This window comes from Sarcophilus harrisii, chromosome 1, assembly GCF_902635505.1.
Source record: "Sarcophilus harrisii chromosome 1, mSarHar1.11, whole genome shotgun sequence".
NCBI lineage: Eukaryota > Metazoa > Chordata > Mammalia > Dasyuromorphia > Dasyuridae > Sarcophilus > Sarcophilus harrisii.
Genome location: NC_045426.1, coordinates 87,482,595 through 87,501,860, shown reverse-complemented (window position 1 = coordinate 87,501,860; position 19,266 = coordinate 87,482,595). Strand labels below are relative to the sequence as shown.

Here is a 19,266-nt window from a genome sequence, read left to right as displayed (position 1 = left end):
CTCCTCTGTAAGCACATGCAGGTCTATTAGGGAATCCAAGTGCAGTAGATCTACTATGGTTGATGGTAAAGTTACAAAAACCATTTTTTGATTCTTGTTCTCCTCCCACTTTCATGATTTAAACCTTCAAGATAACTAATACAATTAGGTCTCTTAACAAGCTTTCTTTAGTGTGGTTTTACTCTCCACTACTACTTTTTGCTTTGTGACATACTACCCATAATTTCTCATCATCCCCTTTGAAAAAATTCACAAATTTATTTTCTAAACTGGTATTGCCTTTGATAGCCACCTCTTTTCTGACTGGCAAAAAGGTCCTATTTGGTAATGAAGGTACTAGTTACATAAGCAACATCAGTTACTCTTATTAAAATTGTTTCATGTCATTCCTATCCATTTGTCATGATCAATAATTGTTAATTACACATCATAGTTTTCTAAGTAACACTTTTTCTTCCATGTTTGTGCTAATTATAATCTTTGCTCTAACAAGTTGGTAGTATGCTTATGCACAAATCCCCAATTCAGGGCAAACTCTCATATCAATACAAAGTCATTTCAGATTATAATTTTATTTTTTGTGACTTTATTCAGTGTTTAACATATTCGTCACCTCCTGATTCCTTTTATAAGTTTTCACAGAAGATATTGATAGAAGTGTAAGGTTTCTGAATAATCTGCAAGTTTTTTTCCTTTCTCCTTCCTTATTCCATATTCATGCAGGAATTAGGAAGCCAAAGATCTACAATGGCTAAATGCCCTCAGTGCCTGACAAATTAAAACCACCAACAATTTACCTATGCCAGTTGGAATCAAACTATTTAGTCACTAAATAGCAAATTATAGACTCTGCATTTTCATCCACATAACGCTAAGCAAAAATAACAAATAGAATATTGATAACATTTAATTGCTTACATTGGAGAAAGGTCTTTTTGTATAGAATTAGAAAGATGGGTGATTACAGCGAAGCCATCTGTCACTAGTCAGAGTACTGGACCTGAAGTCAAGATCTGATCTCACATCTCTGATAGTATCCACGGACAAGTCTCTTAACCTGTAAATCCTCTATAAACTGCAGTTATTATTAATGCATGATGACATTTCCGAGCCTTCAGTCCTTGCTTTTTTTACTTAAATTTTTTTCTACTAATGCTTTTATTTTTACATCATCATCTCCTAATGTCTCTTCCCTCCAAAGAATCCTGCCTTGTGAAAAAGTATAGCTAATTAAAACCAACACAACACACTTGTCCTGTAGTGACGTGTGCCTCATTCAACTCCTATTATTTGCAAACTCTACAATGAGAGGAATGCTTATCTATGAATCTTTATGCCTTTCAGAATTGTCATTTTTGCAGTACTGTGGACATTGTATAAATTGTTCTAATTATTTCACTCTGCATTAGTTCATACATATTTTTTGAACTCTTTATATCCGTTTCATATAGTATATTGCCATGTTTTCATAACTTTCTAGAATAAAAATCTTCTACCCCATCTAAAGAAAAGAGATAGAGATACAATTCCATTGAGGAGAAGAAGTAGAAGAGACTAATATGATAGGGACTAAGATTATTTGCAAAGATGTGCAAACACAGAAGCAAAGGCAGTTAGCAGAGGACGAATATAATACCAAACCATGATATGGTTCTTTAAGAATTATTTAAGGAGTGTTAAAGCTAAGTCAGAATGAGTTGAGGTTGGTAAAGAAAGCTAAAGACAGAAAAAGATTTTTTAAAAAAGCTATGTGGGGTAAAGGTGAAGAAACACTGAGTTTCTATTTGGGGTAGAAAGGATGATAATAATGTGTACTGGAAAGAAGGCAGATATATTCAACCCTTGTGTCTCTTCTGTGAGAATACTGGACTAAAACAGAGAGAACAAAGGAATTTGATAAGCCAGTACGTTTGATTTGATTCTTGGAAACATTCTGAAACATTAAAGGAAAAATTTGTGAAAAAGGAATATGAGTGAATACAAAGAGCCAATATAATTTCATTGGGAACAGGTCATACTGGATTCATGTAATTTCCCTTTTGACAGGTATTTAGCCTGGTGAGAGGGTAGAGAGAACTAGTCCCCAAACCAGGAAGATATAGAACACATAACAGGTCATGTGACATTGGGCTAGTCGGAACTAATCAGTCTTTCAGGCAGCTAAAAGAAAGTTACAGAGGAAGTACTCATTTACACAAGTAGGAGTTTTCTTGTTTGGGAGTGTTCTATGTCAAAGAAATCACAGGTCCAGCTGTAAATCAGAGTAATGCAGTAAATATTGTTACTTCAAAGTATCTGCCAAAGTCTCATTTTTCCTCAAGGAAAACTTAATCTGTCCACCCTTATCTAATAGTGTGATTTCAAGTTTTTCCCCAGATTCTAACTCCTCTATTAAATAAACAAATTATATTCAGGACTCCAAGCTTTGCATCAAAAATAAAAAAGACAAAAATTCAGAAAAAGTAGTCTAGGTAAATATGAGGAAGGCAGATCCTTTCTGATTCCTCCTATGTTCTGATCAAGGTAGATCTGAAAAGGATTCATGGAACAGGCAAACACCTAAGCTGATCCTTGAAGAAAAGATCTTAACTGATGGAGATTAGGAAGGAATGTTTTCTAGGGATGGGTAACAGCTGGGCAGATGTAAGAAGGCATAATTTGACAATGATCAGACCAGTTTTACTAGAAGTGTGTGAAGGGATGCAGATCAAAATAAGACGGCAACTGTAAGCTGAAGTCAGATTATGGTGGACCTCAAATGCCAAGCCAAGAAACTTGTATTCTGCCCAATAGGCAATGGAATGTCCTGAAAAGTATTTATTTGCGCAAGAAAGTGGCTACTTGCTTAACATTCCTTTGACAAGAGACAAAGGCTTAACATGGAAACAGACTATGAAGGTATAATTGGTATAAATTTTAGTCAAAGGCTTAAATTTAGACTTGTAATAGCTTCAGAGCTCACCTAGTATAATTCTGTCAATTCACAAATGAAGAAATTTGAGCCCCATAAAAATTAAAGTGATACAAATGTAGATAAAGAAGGAATAGATAAACTAGGTCTTCAACCTAGAAGCCTTGAGTACAAATCCTACATCTCTTCCTACTACATCATAGATTAGAAAGAAATATGGGTAGATATGGGCTATAAAAGGGTATAGATAAAAAGTGAACAAAAAAAGAGAGGCTATTCAGAAGACAAATTTTACCTATTTAATGATTTTTACCCAGGATAAATCCTATTTAAATTCAACAGGATGCAAAGAGAAGCTCTGTGAGGATACATTTCATGCCATAATCACTTTCCCAGCAATCTCATTTTAACTATCTTATTTGATGAAAACTAACCAGGTTACTTAGTACATAGTATCTTATGTGTCTGGATATTAGCTATGGGGGGTTGATAGAGAACAGACACAATCCTTTCAGTCACAAAAAGAACATATTTCCCAATTGAAAGTTATTAAATTATATTTTTGGTTTATATAAATTTTCTGTGTATTTAATGTGAATCAAAATTAAAATTCTGTTTCTGAAGATGCAAATTTAAGAATCAGATCTATACACTAAAATATCCCAAAAAGTCTAGCTTGAAACAGCTAATCACTTTTATTGATTTTTGACTCATTATATTCTCTCAATTCTTCTTCTCTTGGATATTGTGATTATGTTAATTTCTAATACCCTTCCAATTGGTTTATATTAATTTAAACTGGAGAAACTTCATTTCCACTGATCTTTATCCAACTCATCTTTTCATCTTATTTTTATTGTCCATATAGTCTTTGCTTTTAAAGAACTTGAAATCTAGTTGAGATGAAAATAAATCAATAAGAAAATAATGAAAGATACTAGAAATTACTAACTAGAATTCTTGGCCTATTTAGTGAAATAGGAAAGATGTAAATCTTGGAGACCTCAGAATAGTTGAGATATATTTAGTGGGACCTCTGATAAAAAAAAAAAAATCAAAGAAAGGGAGAGAGAAGAGGTGAGGGCATTTGGGGAAGTAACATTAACAAAGGCTCAGAAGTGGGAATGAGTACAGTATTTGGGGAGGACAGTGAAGAGACTGGACTGGATGGATTGGAAGAATCAGTTTGGGGAAGAGCAGAGGATAAGGGTGGACAGGTTAAGTGAGGCCAAATAGTGGAAGGCCTGTTAACTTGAACCTGGGGTACACAGAGACCAACAATTACATTCAAAAGTTTCTCCCCAGGGTGGATTCTCTGATGTCGGACAAAATTTGAGTTCCGAATAAAGACTTTCCCACATTCCTTACACTCATAAGGTTTTTCTCTAGAATGGAATCTCTGATGATGACTCAAATCTGAATTCTTGTTGAAGCCTTTCCCACAGTCCTTACATTCATGGGACTTCCCCCAAGAGTGAATTCTCTGGTGTCGATTTAAACTTGCTTTCTGTTTAAAGGACTTCTCACATTCTTTACACTGGTAAAATTTCTCCCCATTGTGAATTCTCTGATGCTGAATAAGGTGTGAGTTTCGAATGAAGCCTTTCCCACACTCCTGACATTCAAAAGGTTTCTCTCCAGTATGGAGTGCCTGATGATGAATAAGCTGTGAGTTCAGACTGAAAGTCTTTCCACATTCTTTACATTCAAAAGGTTTCTCTCCAGTGTGAATTCGCTGATGCCGTATAAAGGTTATTTTTTGAATGAAGGCTTTCCCACATTCCTTACATTCAAAAGGTTTCTCTCCAGTGTGGATTCTCTGATGCTGAATGAGTGTTGAATTAAAGCTGAAGGCTTTCCCACATTCCTTACATTCATAGGGTTTCTCTCCAGTGTGAATTCTTTGATGTGCAGTACAATGTGAACTACAACTGAAAGCTTTTCCACACTCTTTGCATTGAAAGGGTTTTTCCCCAGTATGGATTCTTTGATGCTGAACAAGTGTTGAATTAAAGCTGAAAGCTTTCCCACATTCTTTACAATCATAAGGCTTCTCTATGGAATGAATTCTCTGATGTTGAAAGAAATCTGAACTCTGACAGAAAAGTTTGCCACATTCATCACATTCATAGGATATCTGTACTCTAGAGACTTTTTGATGTGTTGTTGCAAGATGTGAGCTTAATTTCCTTTCCGTTCCTTCATCTTTGACTGTCATTTTAACTAAATCTCCCTTCTCTCTTCTCATTCCATCTTCTTTGGGATTTCTTTGTTGCTTCTCTAGCTTATTCTTTAGTAAAGTCATTCCTTTAAACTTGGATTTGTGAGGGACATTCACTTGGATGCCTACTGACACCATGTGTACATTTCTTCTATTAAATACTTCCTGCTTTGGAGTCAACTCTTTATTCTTAGTGCTGGTCTCACCATCTGGAAGAAGAAAATATGAACAGCACTTAACGAACATGATTTTCTAAGTTAATAGAGAATACTAGCAACTAGGAATAGGCCACAATGCAGGGAAAAATAGAAAAGTAAAGGAATGTGGCTCATTAGGAGGTGGGAAGGGATGGAGAATATTAGGAAAGACAGAAATAATAGGGTAACACCAACTAAATGGTGGAAAGGATATAAAATGCAAAGCAAAGTTCTTGCCCCCAAGTAACTTACAATCAATTTGGTAGTTTAAGTCCAAAACATTCAAATTATGAAAATATAGTTAACAGAAAAGAGAATACATAACAACTTCATTATTCCAGAATAGCTTAGTTATATGAAAGGTTTGAAAGGAAGCTGAGTTCAGTTTATTCCAGGAGAATTCTGAGACTAGAAATCTTATGTTAATTTGGTTCATGGTGATTTGCCTCCTTGAAGTTAGATTTCGCAGTAAAGATTTTCTTTTTAACTGTCATATTTATTGGAGAGTTTTAAAAGGAAACTTTATTGAACTTTATTTATGGAAGAGTTACTTGTATTTTCACTTACCATCACAGGTGCTTTGCAGACTCTTTTTGTTCAGACACCCTTGAACATCAAGGCTCCCAGATTCTTCTTGTTCCAGTTGAGAGTTGACAGCAGGTTTCATAAAGGGATACCCTACCCAAGGCCAGAAGAAAAATAAGACTTTATTGAATGCTTGCATATTCAAGAGCTGTACCTTACAGATTACCTAGTCTGAAATCCTCATTCTAAAAGTGAGAAAACTGCATGGCAGTGAATAAGTGATTTACTCAAGGTCACAGTTAAAGAGTCAGGATTTGAACTCACGTGTTTTAAGTTCAAGTCCAGTATTCTGGTTTAATAATCTCAGCTTAGTATAAGGAAAGAGTAGAATTTAGTAAAGAAATATAAATTATGGGAAAGATGTGGTGATTCATCTTCAAAAGCAAACATGAAAAGTAATGGAAATTGAGTAGATAATAAAGGAAGTAAAGGTTTAAGATTGTAAAACTAAAAGTAAAATTATGTGGAACACGGAGATCCCATTACTCCAAATTACACTGGGTTAAAGGATCACATATTTTTTTTAATACAAAGGCACAGACAAAGCAGAGGAGGAAATGACAAATGCTTTGTGCACTCACCTTTATAACAGGTGCCCTTTTTGTCTAGTGGTCTCTGTGGATCCAAAACCCAAGGCTCTTCCCCTTTTTCTAGCTGGGAGATTATAGCAGGTTTAGGAAACAGAAATGCTGTTTAAAAGAAAGAACAGGGAACATGATGGTGAACAAAATCATACAAGGTAGACCTTAGCCCTGTATCTTCAGGGGGAAGATGGGGAAAGAAGGTAAATATACGGGGAGGCCACAAGGAAGTCTAGATGACCCAGGAAAAAGGGCACAGGACTATGTTTCTAATATCGTGGAGTAGGTTGTGATATCTAAGATTTTGCTTAAAGGGAATATTTGGGTTTTTGGACAGAAAATTCTCACACTGGGCAAATATGTATAAGGGTCTAGGAAAGACTTTTAGATACAAAGAAAGGTCAGGATCCTTTCCAGAGAGCTAGGAAGATGGGAATGCTGCTCATTTGAAATCAACTTTGAATAGCTCATTGAGAAAATGCACTAGAAAAGAAGAAACAAAAAAGTTTCAATTGAGGGTAAAAGGGATCTTGTCCAAAAAGTAACTGAAGTTAGAGGATATGACTTCCCATGATTCACAAAACTCTAGTTAACCTGAATATTGAGAGAGACCTTAAAATCTCTAACCAGAAAGCCAAGAAAACCTAAAGGGCAAATAATATATCCAGGAAAAAGAGAATCCTTACCCAGAGAGATCAAATTTCCATAATTCTCCAGCATCACATCTCTGTATAGGGCTCTTTGATTTGGGGCCAGGCTTTCCCATTCCTTTTGGGTAAAGTATACAGCCACATCTTCAAATGTCACTGATGCCTGCAACAAGAGAATCCTGCTGTTTCATAAACAGATCTAACATCCAGTTCCTGAAAAGTAGTTGGGGTGGGGAAAGTTAGCAGTGTCTTCCTTTGGGAGAGGTAACATGCTGATTTATATAATTCTTAGTGATTACAAGAGATGAGCATGGAGCAGGGGAAAGAAGCTACTCAAGGAGAACTCAATAACTTCTTATTCAAGTTCACAATTTCTACTTTATATACAGAGAAACTTCCATAGGCTTGCAAATTCCTCACAAACATCTTCTTTAGAGATTTAGAGCTGGAATTGGGCTGTGTGTACAAATGAATTTAGGTAAAAAATTCATCTGTATATTTTTTATTCTGTGTACCAGATCTACATCTCTTCTTAACATATACTACCACTTCTTCCCAGATTGCTTTCATTTTTTTTTCTTTAAATTTATCATCCTGGATACAATCCTTTTGGCTCAGTTACCTCTAGCCAAAACTCGTAATTCAGACCTAACCACTTTTGACTGTGTCCATCAGAACTCAGATTCCTTTGTGGGTCAAATCCTCCAGATATATCATATATTCCTCATGACACTATTTCTCATGTTGCCCCTTCTTGTTGGACATAAATTTTGCCACATCCCCCAATCCAATGAGTGGAGTTGGCCTTTCTATCAATCCACAATGTTACTGACAGTCTGTAAAACAACTGATCTGTTCCCATTTATTGTTTAATGTCTATGCTGTCTGTATCTCTAATTTTCTTTAAATCATCACTAGTATAGTTTATTACTTCCTAGGACCCACTTTCACCCCTGAGTAGAAAAAAAAGGCATTATTCTCAAAACAGTTGTCTCTTTTTTTCTTCTACAATCTGAGCCTTCCTTTAGGTTCCTTCTTACCCAACTTCCAACATTAAGAGGAATTAGTACCATGGAGTAGAAATAACCCTGAAACTGAAGTCAAATGACCTGGATCTGAATTCTAGCTCTTCTCCTTACGAGTGATGTGACCACAGACAAACTTCTTTTCCTTCCACTCCTTTCTTAACCTCCTACAAAAATAGCTTCCCCTCCACTGAAATTTCTTCCTTATAAGGGAACTGATGAGTTCATTCAGCCAAATCCAAAAGATTTAGTCTTCAGAATTTTGATCTCTTTAGAACTGAATATGGTAGGTTAAAACTATTCTTAAAACTCTCTCCTTCTTTTTAGTTTCCATAATACCTTGTTCACAAATTCATTGGGTTCCCATTGCCTACCAAATAAAAAGCAACCTTGGCCTGCAATTGAAGGCCTCCACAATATGGCTCTAACTAGCTTTTCCAGCCACAGCTCATAGTATTCTCCTTTATTATTTCCTAGATTCATCTTGTCCTCTGCCTTGGAATATATCATTTCCCATGTTTGGAACCTATCACTCTCCTACTAAATGGTTGTCTTACTTCCAATCCCTTCTCCCTCTAATCAATACTTCAGACAATTGTCTGTTCATATTCCTCTCCTCAAAATTTTCAAAAGTTTCCTATGGTCTTCAAAATCCAGTTCTAATTCTTTAACCTGGCATTCAAAGTTTTCCATAACCTTAATGTTTTTCTACGTGGTCTTAACTGGCCATCACTTACATTTCCCTTCAAATACACTCCAGCATATGGCAGAAACTAGGCATTGACACACACTTAACACCATACACCAAGATAAGGTCAAAATGGGTTCATGACCTAGGCATAAAGAATGAGATTATAAATAAATTGGAAGAGCATAGGATAGTTTACCTCTCAGACCTGTGGAAGAAGAAGGAATTTATGACCAAAGAAGATAGAGATCATTACTGATCACAAAATAGAAAATTTCGATTATACCAAACTGAAAAGTTTTTGTACAAACAAAACTAATGCAGACAAGATTAGAAGGGAAACAATTAAAAGGAAAACATTTTTACAGTCAAAGGTTCTAATAAAGGCCTCATTTCCAAAATATAGAGAGAATTGACTCTAATTTATAAGAAATCAAGCCATTCTCCAATTGATAAATGGTCAAAGGATATGAACAGACAATTCTCAGATGAAGAAATTGAAACTATTTCTAGCCATATGAAAAGATGCTCCAAGTCATTATTAATCAGAGAAATGAAAATTAAGACAACTCTGAGATACCACTACACACCTCTCGGATTGGCTAAGACGACAGGAAAAAATAACGACGAATGTTGGAGGGGATGTGGGAAAACTGCAACACTAATATATTGTTGGTGGAATTGTGAACACATCCAGCCATTCTGGAGAGCAATTTGGAACTATGCTCAAAAAGTTATCAAACTGTACATACCCTTTGATCCAGCAGTGTTTCTACTGGGCTTTTACCCCAAAGAGATACTAAGGAAGGGAAAGGGACCTGTATGTGCCAAAATGTTTGTGGCAGCCCTGTTTTCAATGGCTAGAACCTGGAAAATGAATGATGCCCATCAATTGGAGAATGGTTGGGTAAATTGTGGTATATGAATGTTATGGAATATTTTTGTTCTGTAAGAAATGACCAGCAGGATGAATACAGAGAGGCTTGAAGAGACTTTCATGAACTGATGCTAAGTGAAATGAGCAGAACCAGGAGATCATTATATACTTCAACAACGATACTGTATGAGGACGTATTCTGATGGAAGCGGATTTCTTCCACAAAGAGAAGATCTAACTCAGTTTCAATTGGTCAAGGATGGATAGAAGCAGCTACACCCAATGAAAGAACACTAGGAAATGAATGCAAACTGTTTACATTTTTGTTTTTCTTCCCGGGTTATTTTTACCTTTTGAATCCAATTCTTCCTGTGCAACAAGAGAACTGTTTGGTTCTGTACACATATATTGTATCTAGGATATACTGTAACATATTTAACATATATAGGACTGTTTGCCATCTGGGGGAGGGGGTGAAGGGAAGGAGGGGAAAAGTCGGAACAGAAGTAAGGGATAATGTTGTAAAAAAAATTACCCAGGCATGGGTTCTGTCAATAAAAAGTTATAATAAAAAAAAATAAATAAAAAATAAATTGGAAGAGCATAGGATAGTTACCTCTCAGACCTGTGGAAGAGGAAGGAATTTATGACCAAAAAAGAACTAGAGATCATTATTGATCACAAAATAGAAAAATTTGATTAGATCAAATTGAAAAGTTTTGTACAAACAAAACTAATGCAGACAAGATTAGAAGGGAAGCAATAAACCGGGAAAACCTTTTTACAGTCAAAGGTTCTGATAAAGGCCTCATTTCCAAAATATATAGAGAATTGACTCTAATCTATAAAAAAAAAGCCATTCTCCAATTGATAAATGGTCAAAGGATATGAACAGACAATTCTCAAACGAAGAAACTGAAACTATTTCTAGCCATATGAAAAGATGCTCCAAGTCATTATTAATCAGAGAAATGCAAATTAAGACAACTCTGAGATATCACTACACACCTGTCAGATTGGCTAGAATGATAGGGAAAGATAATGTGGAATATTCGAGAGGATGTGGGAAAATTGGGACACTGATATATTGTGAATACATCCAGCCATTCTGGAGAGCAATTTGGAACTATGCTCAAAAAACTATCGAACTGTGTATACCCTTTGACCCAGCCATTGCTATTATTGGGCTTATATCCTAAAGAGATTTTAAAGAAGGGAAAGGAACCTGTATGTGCAAGAATGTTTGTGGCAGCCCTGTTTGTAGTGGCCAGAAACTGGAAACTGAGTGGATGCCCATCAATTGGAGAATGGCTGAATAAATTGCGGTATATGAGTATTATGGAATATTATTGCTCTGTAAGAAATGACCAACAGAATGATTTCAGAAAGACCTGGAGAGACTTACATGAACTGATGCTGAGTGAAATGAACAGGACCAGGAGATCATTATATACTTCAACAACAATACTATATGATGATCGATTCTAATGGACGTGGCCCTCTTCAACAATGAGATGAACCAAATCTGTTCCAATAGAGCAGTAATGAACTGAACCAGCTACACCCAGGGAAAGAACTCTGGGAGATGACTAGAACCACTACATAGAATTCCCAATCCCTCTTTTTTGTCTTCCTGTATTTTTTATTTCTTTCACAGGCTAATCGTACACTATTTCAAAGTCCAACTCTTTTTATACAGCAAAATAACTGTTTGGACATGTATAATTATATGATATTTAACTTACACTTTAACATATTTAACATGTATTGGTCAACCTGCCATCTGGGGGAAAGGGGAGAGGGGAAAAATTGGAACAAAAGGATTTGCAACTGTCAATGCTGAGAAATTACCCATGCAAATATCTTGTAAATAAAAAACTATAATAATAAAAAAAAATAATAATAATTAAAAAAACAAATACACTCCAGCACAAATGAAATACTCATTGTCCCTGTTTGTATCCTGTGTTGTTCCATTTTTTTTTCTTATTTTTCCTACCTTTGAAATGTCCCTACCCTCTTCCATACCTGTGCCTATTGAAATGCTATCCATCCTTCAAGACTGCATAGTGAGACAAAAGGGCAGGGAAACTGGGCATCCATAGAAGTAGTCTCCCGCTTTCTTTTATTTTAGAACACAGGTGGTCATGCCATCCCTGACTCCTCAGGGAGGTCAGAGCCCCCAAGGGGAGGTGATCACAGCCTCCCTAACTTCTCAGGGAAGGAGGTGAAAGCACCGAAAAGGAGATGATCATACCCTCCCTGACATCTCAGGAAGGGAGAGGAAAAGCACCAAAGGGAAGTGGGGGTTGCTAGCGGGTTTCTGGGCTGAAGGGTCTTATTATACACAAACCCATCAGCATGGGAGGTATTATACAAGCACATAGCAATAACGCAGGGGCTATTAGCGATGACCCTCCCCTCAGTCAGCGCAGGCTCGATGTGTTGTAACAAACATGAATTGTACATGCAAGTAGTGGAATAGCAAACAATATAAATCAACATGGTGTTGTAAAAGATCGCCAGAAGTCCTAGAAGAAGGGTATGTAAACAACAGTCACACATACACCTTCTTCAGCAGCCAAGAGATAGTCCAAAACCAATCTATTGTCCATTGCTTCACATGTCAGGGAATCCAATGATCTCCCTGAGTTTTTGAAGTCCTGCAAAAGTCTTTTTATGTGTTAGGGAATCCAATGATTCCAGCAGATTTTTAAGTCCTGTAACAGTCTTATCATTTCTCAGAGAATCCAATGATTCCTGAGAGTTTTCAAGTCCTATGTCTCAGAGAATCCAGTGATTCCTTATGTCTCAGAGAATCCAATGATTTCTGAGAGTTTTCGAGTCCTATGTCTCAAAGAATCCAATGATTCCTGAGGGTTTTCGAGTCCTATGATGTCAGGGAGGGCGTGATCATCTCCTTTTTAGTACTTTCACCGCCTTTCCTGAGAAGTCAGGGAGGCTGTGATCACCTCCCCTTGGGGGCTCTGACCTCCCTGAGGAGTCAGGGATGGCATGACCACCTGTGTTCTAAAATAAAAGAAAGCGGGAGATGTAATGGGATGAGGTTTGAGCTGATGCACTGAGGTCCCAAGTACATGAGGCTAAATAGTAATTGGACTATACTCTATTAATATACATGATTGGATAAAGAATGGTCCCTTCCCACTCTCCGTGCAAGTCCTGATGTATTGTACAGGTCCTGTACATAATAATATGTTAATAGGAGGGAAATTCCAATGATCTCAACAGGAAGCTGATTTTCTTACATGGGGCAGTAATTCATGTATCAAGAAATTAAGTATGGACAACATAAAATGATGAATTCTCTCTACTTAGAAATATTGATTTATATGGGGGGGAGGGGGAGAGATCAGCTCAGATGACCAAAAGGGAAACTAAGGCAGGGTTCTTAGCTAAAAGCAGTTTAATAGAGGAGTCTGACTCCTCTCTAACCAAAAGGACACCAGGCCTCCCTCTGGATTGGAAATGCCACCTTCCTTCAGGGTTCTATTTTTATAGGGTAACAATTATGCTAAAAATAGAACAGCAGTTTCTTTTTTTTTTTTTAATTTAATAGCCTTTTATTTACAGGATATATACATGGGTAACTTTACAGCATTAACAATTGCCAAACCTCTTGTTCCAATTTTTCACCTCTTACCCCCCCACCCCCTTCCCTAAATGGCAGGATGACCAGTAGATGTTAAATATATTAAAATATAACTTAGATACACAATAAGTATACATGACCAAAACATTATTTTGCTGTACAAAAAGAATCAGACTCTGAATTATTGTATAATTAGCTTGTGAAGGAAATCAAAAATGCAGGTGTGCATAGATATAGGGATTGGGAATTCAATGTAATGGTTTTTAGTCATCTCCCAGAGTTCTTTTTCTGGGCATAGCTGGTTCAGTTCATTACTGCTCCATTAGAAATGATTTGGTTGATCTTGTTGCTGAGGATGGCCTGATCCATCAGAACTGGTCATCATCTAGTATTGTTGTTGAAGTATATAATGATCTCCTGGTCCTAGAACAGCAGTTTCATTGGATGTCAAATACTGCATAGCCTAAAATATGAATACTATCAGGGTCCCAAGGTTTTGGGATAGGCAGGTCAGGATATATATCCACTGACTAGATGGTCATAAGATGGGAACCATACTTTGAGTTGGGCAAGCAGAGATACTGTTCATCCTCAAGAATATTTCAGGGGGAGCCTGGGGGCTTTCCATTATGCAAAAGGATAGAGATATTTTGGGTCAGCATTCTTATCAGTGTAAGTAAGCCCCATAGCTGGTACATAAATAATTTCCATTATATAAATGGTAGATCTGCAAAAAAAAGACCTATCAAAATCTATATTCCTATATGACAAAATATGAACTGCTTAGTCTTATATTTACTATTAGATGTCTCACTATGTATGAATTGCTAAATGTATAATAACCAACAATCATTGTCCCTTATAAAATCATAATGGACTAATACTGATTAGAGTTTAAGTAGGGGCCCCCAAGAAATCAGCTTTCTCATATATACTTAGTTTCAACTTTTATTAATAATGTCTTTTTTTTTCCTTTTAAAAATTGTTTAATCGATTTTCTTTTTAATTTATGGAATTTCCATAACACAGTATACCAAAAAAAAAGACTGTACATGAAAATGCAAATCTACTATGTGCAATTCTATATATGTATAATAAAATTATCATGTAAATTTTTTATCCTTTGTTTGACTGTTCCCAGAATGGTAGATTTGAGAAGGGAATGAAAGCAATCTGGGGAGGAAAAAAAATTTCTTTTTCTAATCAATTAACACAAAATTAATGTGTTTGCTCTGCACAGTTTTATGTATAAAGCTATTCACTCACAGCTAGCAGATGAATCCCTCCCCTCCCCCACAGCAAGTTTTAGATTCAAAAAGCTTGAATTAGGGCTGCTTTGCCCTAATTAGCTGCTCTGTTCTGATTAGCTGTGTGGACTTTGGCAAATTATAATCTCTCTAAGCCTGAGTTTGCTCAGTAAAAAAAAAAAAACTGATTTACTTAGCTTTTAGTTCTTCTACTTGTTCTGACTACTCTTCAGTCTTTTTTGCTGAAAATACCCTTAAACTATGGGCATCCCCCAGGCTCCTTCCTGGATCCTCTCTTTTCTTGCACTATGCTCTCTCAGGTCATAACTTCATCAGCTCCTACAGGTTTAATTATTATATTTATACAGATGACCTAAAGATCTTCTCATGCATCCAGCTGTGTATCTCCAGTTCCTACTCATTTGGAACTGGATGTCCCTAAGGCATCTCAAATTGAACATATTTAAAACAGAACTTTTCACCTTTCCATTCAAACCCATCATACTTCCAAACTTCCCAACTTCTTTTAAGGTCACAACCATCTTTCAGTCTCCCAAGTTTATAATTCAAGTGTGATACTCCATTTTTCACTCTCTCTGACATCATATAGCCATTCAGTTGCAAAGGTTTGTTGATTTTACCTTTACAATATTTCTCCCATCTACTTTGTTCTCCATATTCAAACAGCTATCATCCCAATTCAGGGTACTGTCACCTTTCATCTGGACTGTCGCAATGGCCTCCTAATTGGCCTCAAGACTCTACTCCATCCAATCTATTTTCCACACAGCTGCCAAACAGCTAAAGCACAGATTTGACCATGTCACTCCCTTATTCAAACTGCAATGGCTCCTTATTGCCTTCTGACTCATATAAAGCTTCTGTCTGGTTGTTAAAAAAATCCTTTACCACTTGGTAGTGTAAAGGAGAGAATAATGTGGAAAGATTAGGTGATGCTATCTTTCTGATGCTGATGCTAGATAGGATGCTATCTTTCCACATTATTCTCTCTTTTACTCTACAATCCAGCCAAAGCAGTTCTCTTGCTGTTCCTCACAAATATTACACTCCATCTCTGGAATCCATGCTTTTACAATGGCTTTCTCTGAAACCTAAAATGCACTACGATCACCAAAATTCTAAGGAAATTGTTCCTTGGAAACCTGGTTTCCTTCACAATTCTGTTCAAGTTATTAGCTTCTACATGAAGCCTTTCCATATTCAACTTGGCTACTAATACCCTCCATTAATAAATTTACCTTGTATCTTATACTAATACTATATTTGGACATCTCCAGGATTCCTTATTATCTCCCTCAGCAGAATGTAAGCTCCTTAAGTTAAGGAAATGTTTCACCTTTGGTGAATGACACAGTCCCTAGAATACTGTAGACACTTAATAAATATTAATCGAATGATTATTGTAAAGGTTCAAATGAAATTTTTATAGTACTTTATCACAATATTACCAATAGTGATTATGTGTATCAAAGACTGCTCAGTCCTATATTTATCAAACACCTTAATTCCTTAAATCTAAGAGCTTAAAGGTCTAGTTCAGAATCACTTAAGAATTCTAACAGAGTAAAAAGAAAAAAGCAATAGTGAATACTGCTTATGATAATGACTCCATTTTAAAAAGTCATAAAACATTCCTGAATATTACAATCATGATTCCATGGCTGCATGTTAGATCTATCCAAACCATTCTGCTGTGTAAGCTGGGTACATGGTAGATTTTTCATTCATTTCATCATTCATTCAATAAATATTTGGATTATTCAGGAACTGCTGTACTGACATATTTATTCAACAGTAGAATTACTCCCTTCAAATCATCAAGTTACACTCAGACATGAAAATGAATACCCCTATTTAGATAATTTGTGTACATATGTCTCACAGTTTATGCATCATTCCAATCCACCAGCTACAGAAAATTAACCTTTACTTTCACTTTCCAGGTACAATCTGTTTTTCAATTGGGCTTATACTCCCTGGCCATATACAGCTCTCAGCTTTCTTATGTGCAGGTTTGCAAATGCCTAGGGAACTAGCTCCAATTCAGGCAAAGGATTCATCAGTAAATTTGTCCCTGGACCTTCCACTAGTTTAACTGTAATCTGAACTATTTAAAGAAGGACAAAGGTAATAATTATAGCTCACCTGGGGTTCAGCTATCGAATTTATAGTAGCCATCATGGGACCTTATGTTTCCTCCCTTTCAGGGAAGGACAAGAAGAACCTCAGGATCTGAAAGAAGACAGAAGAAAGAACCATGAGTAAAAACAATTTTACAATACAGCTTATCGAAACCATAACCTACACTCTACTTCTATATTACCCACTTTTCTGAAACTAGCATGTAAAGTTTATTTCCTGGTGTCTTCAATGCTATGGCTCCATCCTAGAAGTTACAAGATAGCCAGTACATATGGGAATGGCACAGGATAAAGAGAAAAAAATCAAGACCACTTAACCTAACATTCAAAGACCCTCATAGCCACTTATATGACATTCATTAATACTACTCCCCTTTATGAAATGACAAAAAAGAAAGCAAAAACATTTTTTGCCTCAAGGAACTTATATTTTATGGGGAGAAACAAAGTCTGGATGCAATGCAATTTCTGGGAAGGAAGGAAGGTAGGTACTAGGTCTCAAAGGCAATTTAAGCTGGGCTTTGTATTCTTTGAGGTAAAGGTGAGGAAGGAACCTTTCCCTCCTCAGGCATTATAGACTGTGCAAAGGAGACAGAATGTTGGGTCTCCTTTGTAAAATGAGGGGGTTAAACTCGATGACCTTCGGAACCACCAAGAACCTAGATAAAAGAGGGGTTTTGGAGGGAGCGTCAAATGTTGGAGAAAGGTCAGGAGGGATGAAGGATGAGAAAAGTAATCAGTCAACAATTTAATGGTTATAAGATCATAGATTTGGAACTCAAAAGGTTCTTAGGGACACATGTTGTTGCTGCCAGGCGCTTCCAACTCTTTGGTGTCTTTGTGACTGGGGTCCTTTTCCAGTTTATTTTACAGATGAGGAACTTGAGGCAAACAATCTTAGTGATTTGTCCAGAATCATACAGTTAGTGCTGGAGGCCAGGTTTGCACTCAGAAAAATCAGTCTTTCTGAGTGTAAGCCCAGGCAGGACTCAATCCCCTTCCACACTAGCTGCCCCGAGAGGCACCTAAGAGGTTTCATAAACGCCAGCTGGCGAAATGGCTGATGCAAGAGGTCCTCAAGCCCGACCCCAGGATTCAATCAAAACAAGGCCTCGTAATTCCAAATTCCCCAAGTGGCCCAGAATTCGGATCTAATTAATCAAGAGTCGCAGAGGATGTGAAGCGGGCTCTGGGAGCTGTCCTCGGCCCGCGGTGCTGCTATCCAACAAGCCGCAGGGAAGGGGGAGGTCTCGAGCGGGCCCCAAAGCCCGGCCCCGCTCCGAGGCCTACCTAGGGAGGCGGAGATTAAAGGCGCAAAGGCGGAGCGGGTGCCGCACCAAGCCAAGGGCGACCACGGGGCGCGCCCGCCCGCCCGCCCGCCCGCTCTCCGGGGAAAGGGAAGGTGGGCAAGGAGGAGGTTGTCGGCTCGTCCCGGCAGTCCCCGCGACAGCCCCGCCCCTTCCCGGCCGGTCGGCTCTCGTGAATTCGAGGCCTGGGGTGGTCGGCCCCCACGAAGATCAGACGGCGGCTCCTCCCCCGGCCCGCGGCCTCCCCAGACCCACTCACCGAGACCGAGCGAGAGTCCCGGAGCCAGAGAGACGGACGTCTCTCCACTCGAAGGGTCGCAATGCCCACTCTCTCAGCCCCGATTCCCCCGCCGCCGGGGACGACAATGGCGAGAGCGGAAATGCGTCACCAGGCCGCCCTCGGCTCCCGCCCACTAGGCCCCTTTTCCTGCTCGGTCATTGGAGGCGAGCGCGTCTGTGGTTTACCTCGTGGGGAAGCAGCGAGGGGGATTTCGGAGGGTCGGGAAGAAGCTGAGCTATTCCTTCCAATCCCGTGGAAGCTGAGAGAGGGTCTCTAAGCAAGATCTCCTCGGAGGGGATTGGGTAATCGGCAGTAGAAAGGAAAGAGTTGCCCCATTGGATAGGGCGACCGGGGGGTGGGGCTCAGGTGGCCAATGACTAGCCGAGTTTGTAGGAAGGGCGGAAATGACTGCAGAAAACATACGTGTTCCACGTGGTTCCGCCCTCAGTTCATTGCTCTTGAGGCTTTGGCGACAGCGTAGAAACGTTGCTACTAGAAAGAGTCTTTGAGATCGGCTGGTTTCGTGCTTAGATGACTTGTTTTCAGATTTTAGTGCACCACTAAATAAGGCTGTTTCCTGCCCTCTAACAGGGGGCAGAAACATTGTTTTGCCTTCGTGCACACTGTTTTCTATTCTGGAATACCATTCACCCAGTTTAGCAATTCAACAAGCATTTATTAAGCACTTGCTGTATTTAACGTGCTGTGCCATGTACTTGGATACAGCGGTCACTATCCCAAAGGGATTCTGTTTTACTGGGGGATACCATAGGGGGAATAAATTAATACAAAGTAATTTCAGGACTAGAACACTAACTTGTTGGGAGGCAGAAAAGGATTTTGAATTAAAATTTTAGCTGATCCTTATGAAAGTGACGAATTCTAAGAAGAGGCGTAGTGGATTTAGCCTGTGATGCTAAAG

General features: G+C 38.0%; 1 protein-coding gene across 2 annotated transcripts; it reads right to left on the bottom strand.

Moving 5' to 3' along the window:
- Positions 1-569: 569 nt before the first annotated feature.
- On the bottom strand, positions 570-18,685 carry LOC111718510 (zinc finger protein 383). 2 transcript variants are annotated; one of them, XM_031960036.1, is made up of 6 exons: positions 18,530-18,685; positions 16,762-16,848; positions 7,182-7,308; positions 6,496-6,603; positions 5,897-6,007; positions 570-5,341 (listed from the first exon to the last, which is right to left on the bottom strand). In XM_031960036.1, the coding sequence occupies exons 2-6, from the start codon at positions 16,795-16,797 to the stop codon at positions 3,966-3,968; spliced, it is 1,758 nt and encodes a 585-aa protein (XP_031815896.1). In that variant the 5' UTR covers positions 16,798-16,848; positions 18,530-18,685; the 3' UTR covers positions 570-3,965. The 2 variants fall into 2 exon arrangements, with proteins under 2 accessions (XP_031815896.1, XP_031815892.1); XM_031960032.1 differs by lacking the exon at positions 18,530-18,685 and adding an exon at positions 18,324-18,467.
- Positions 18,686-19,266: the final 581 nt, after the last annotated feature.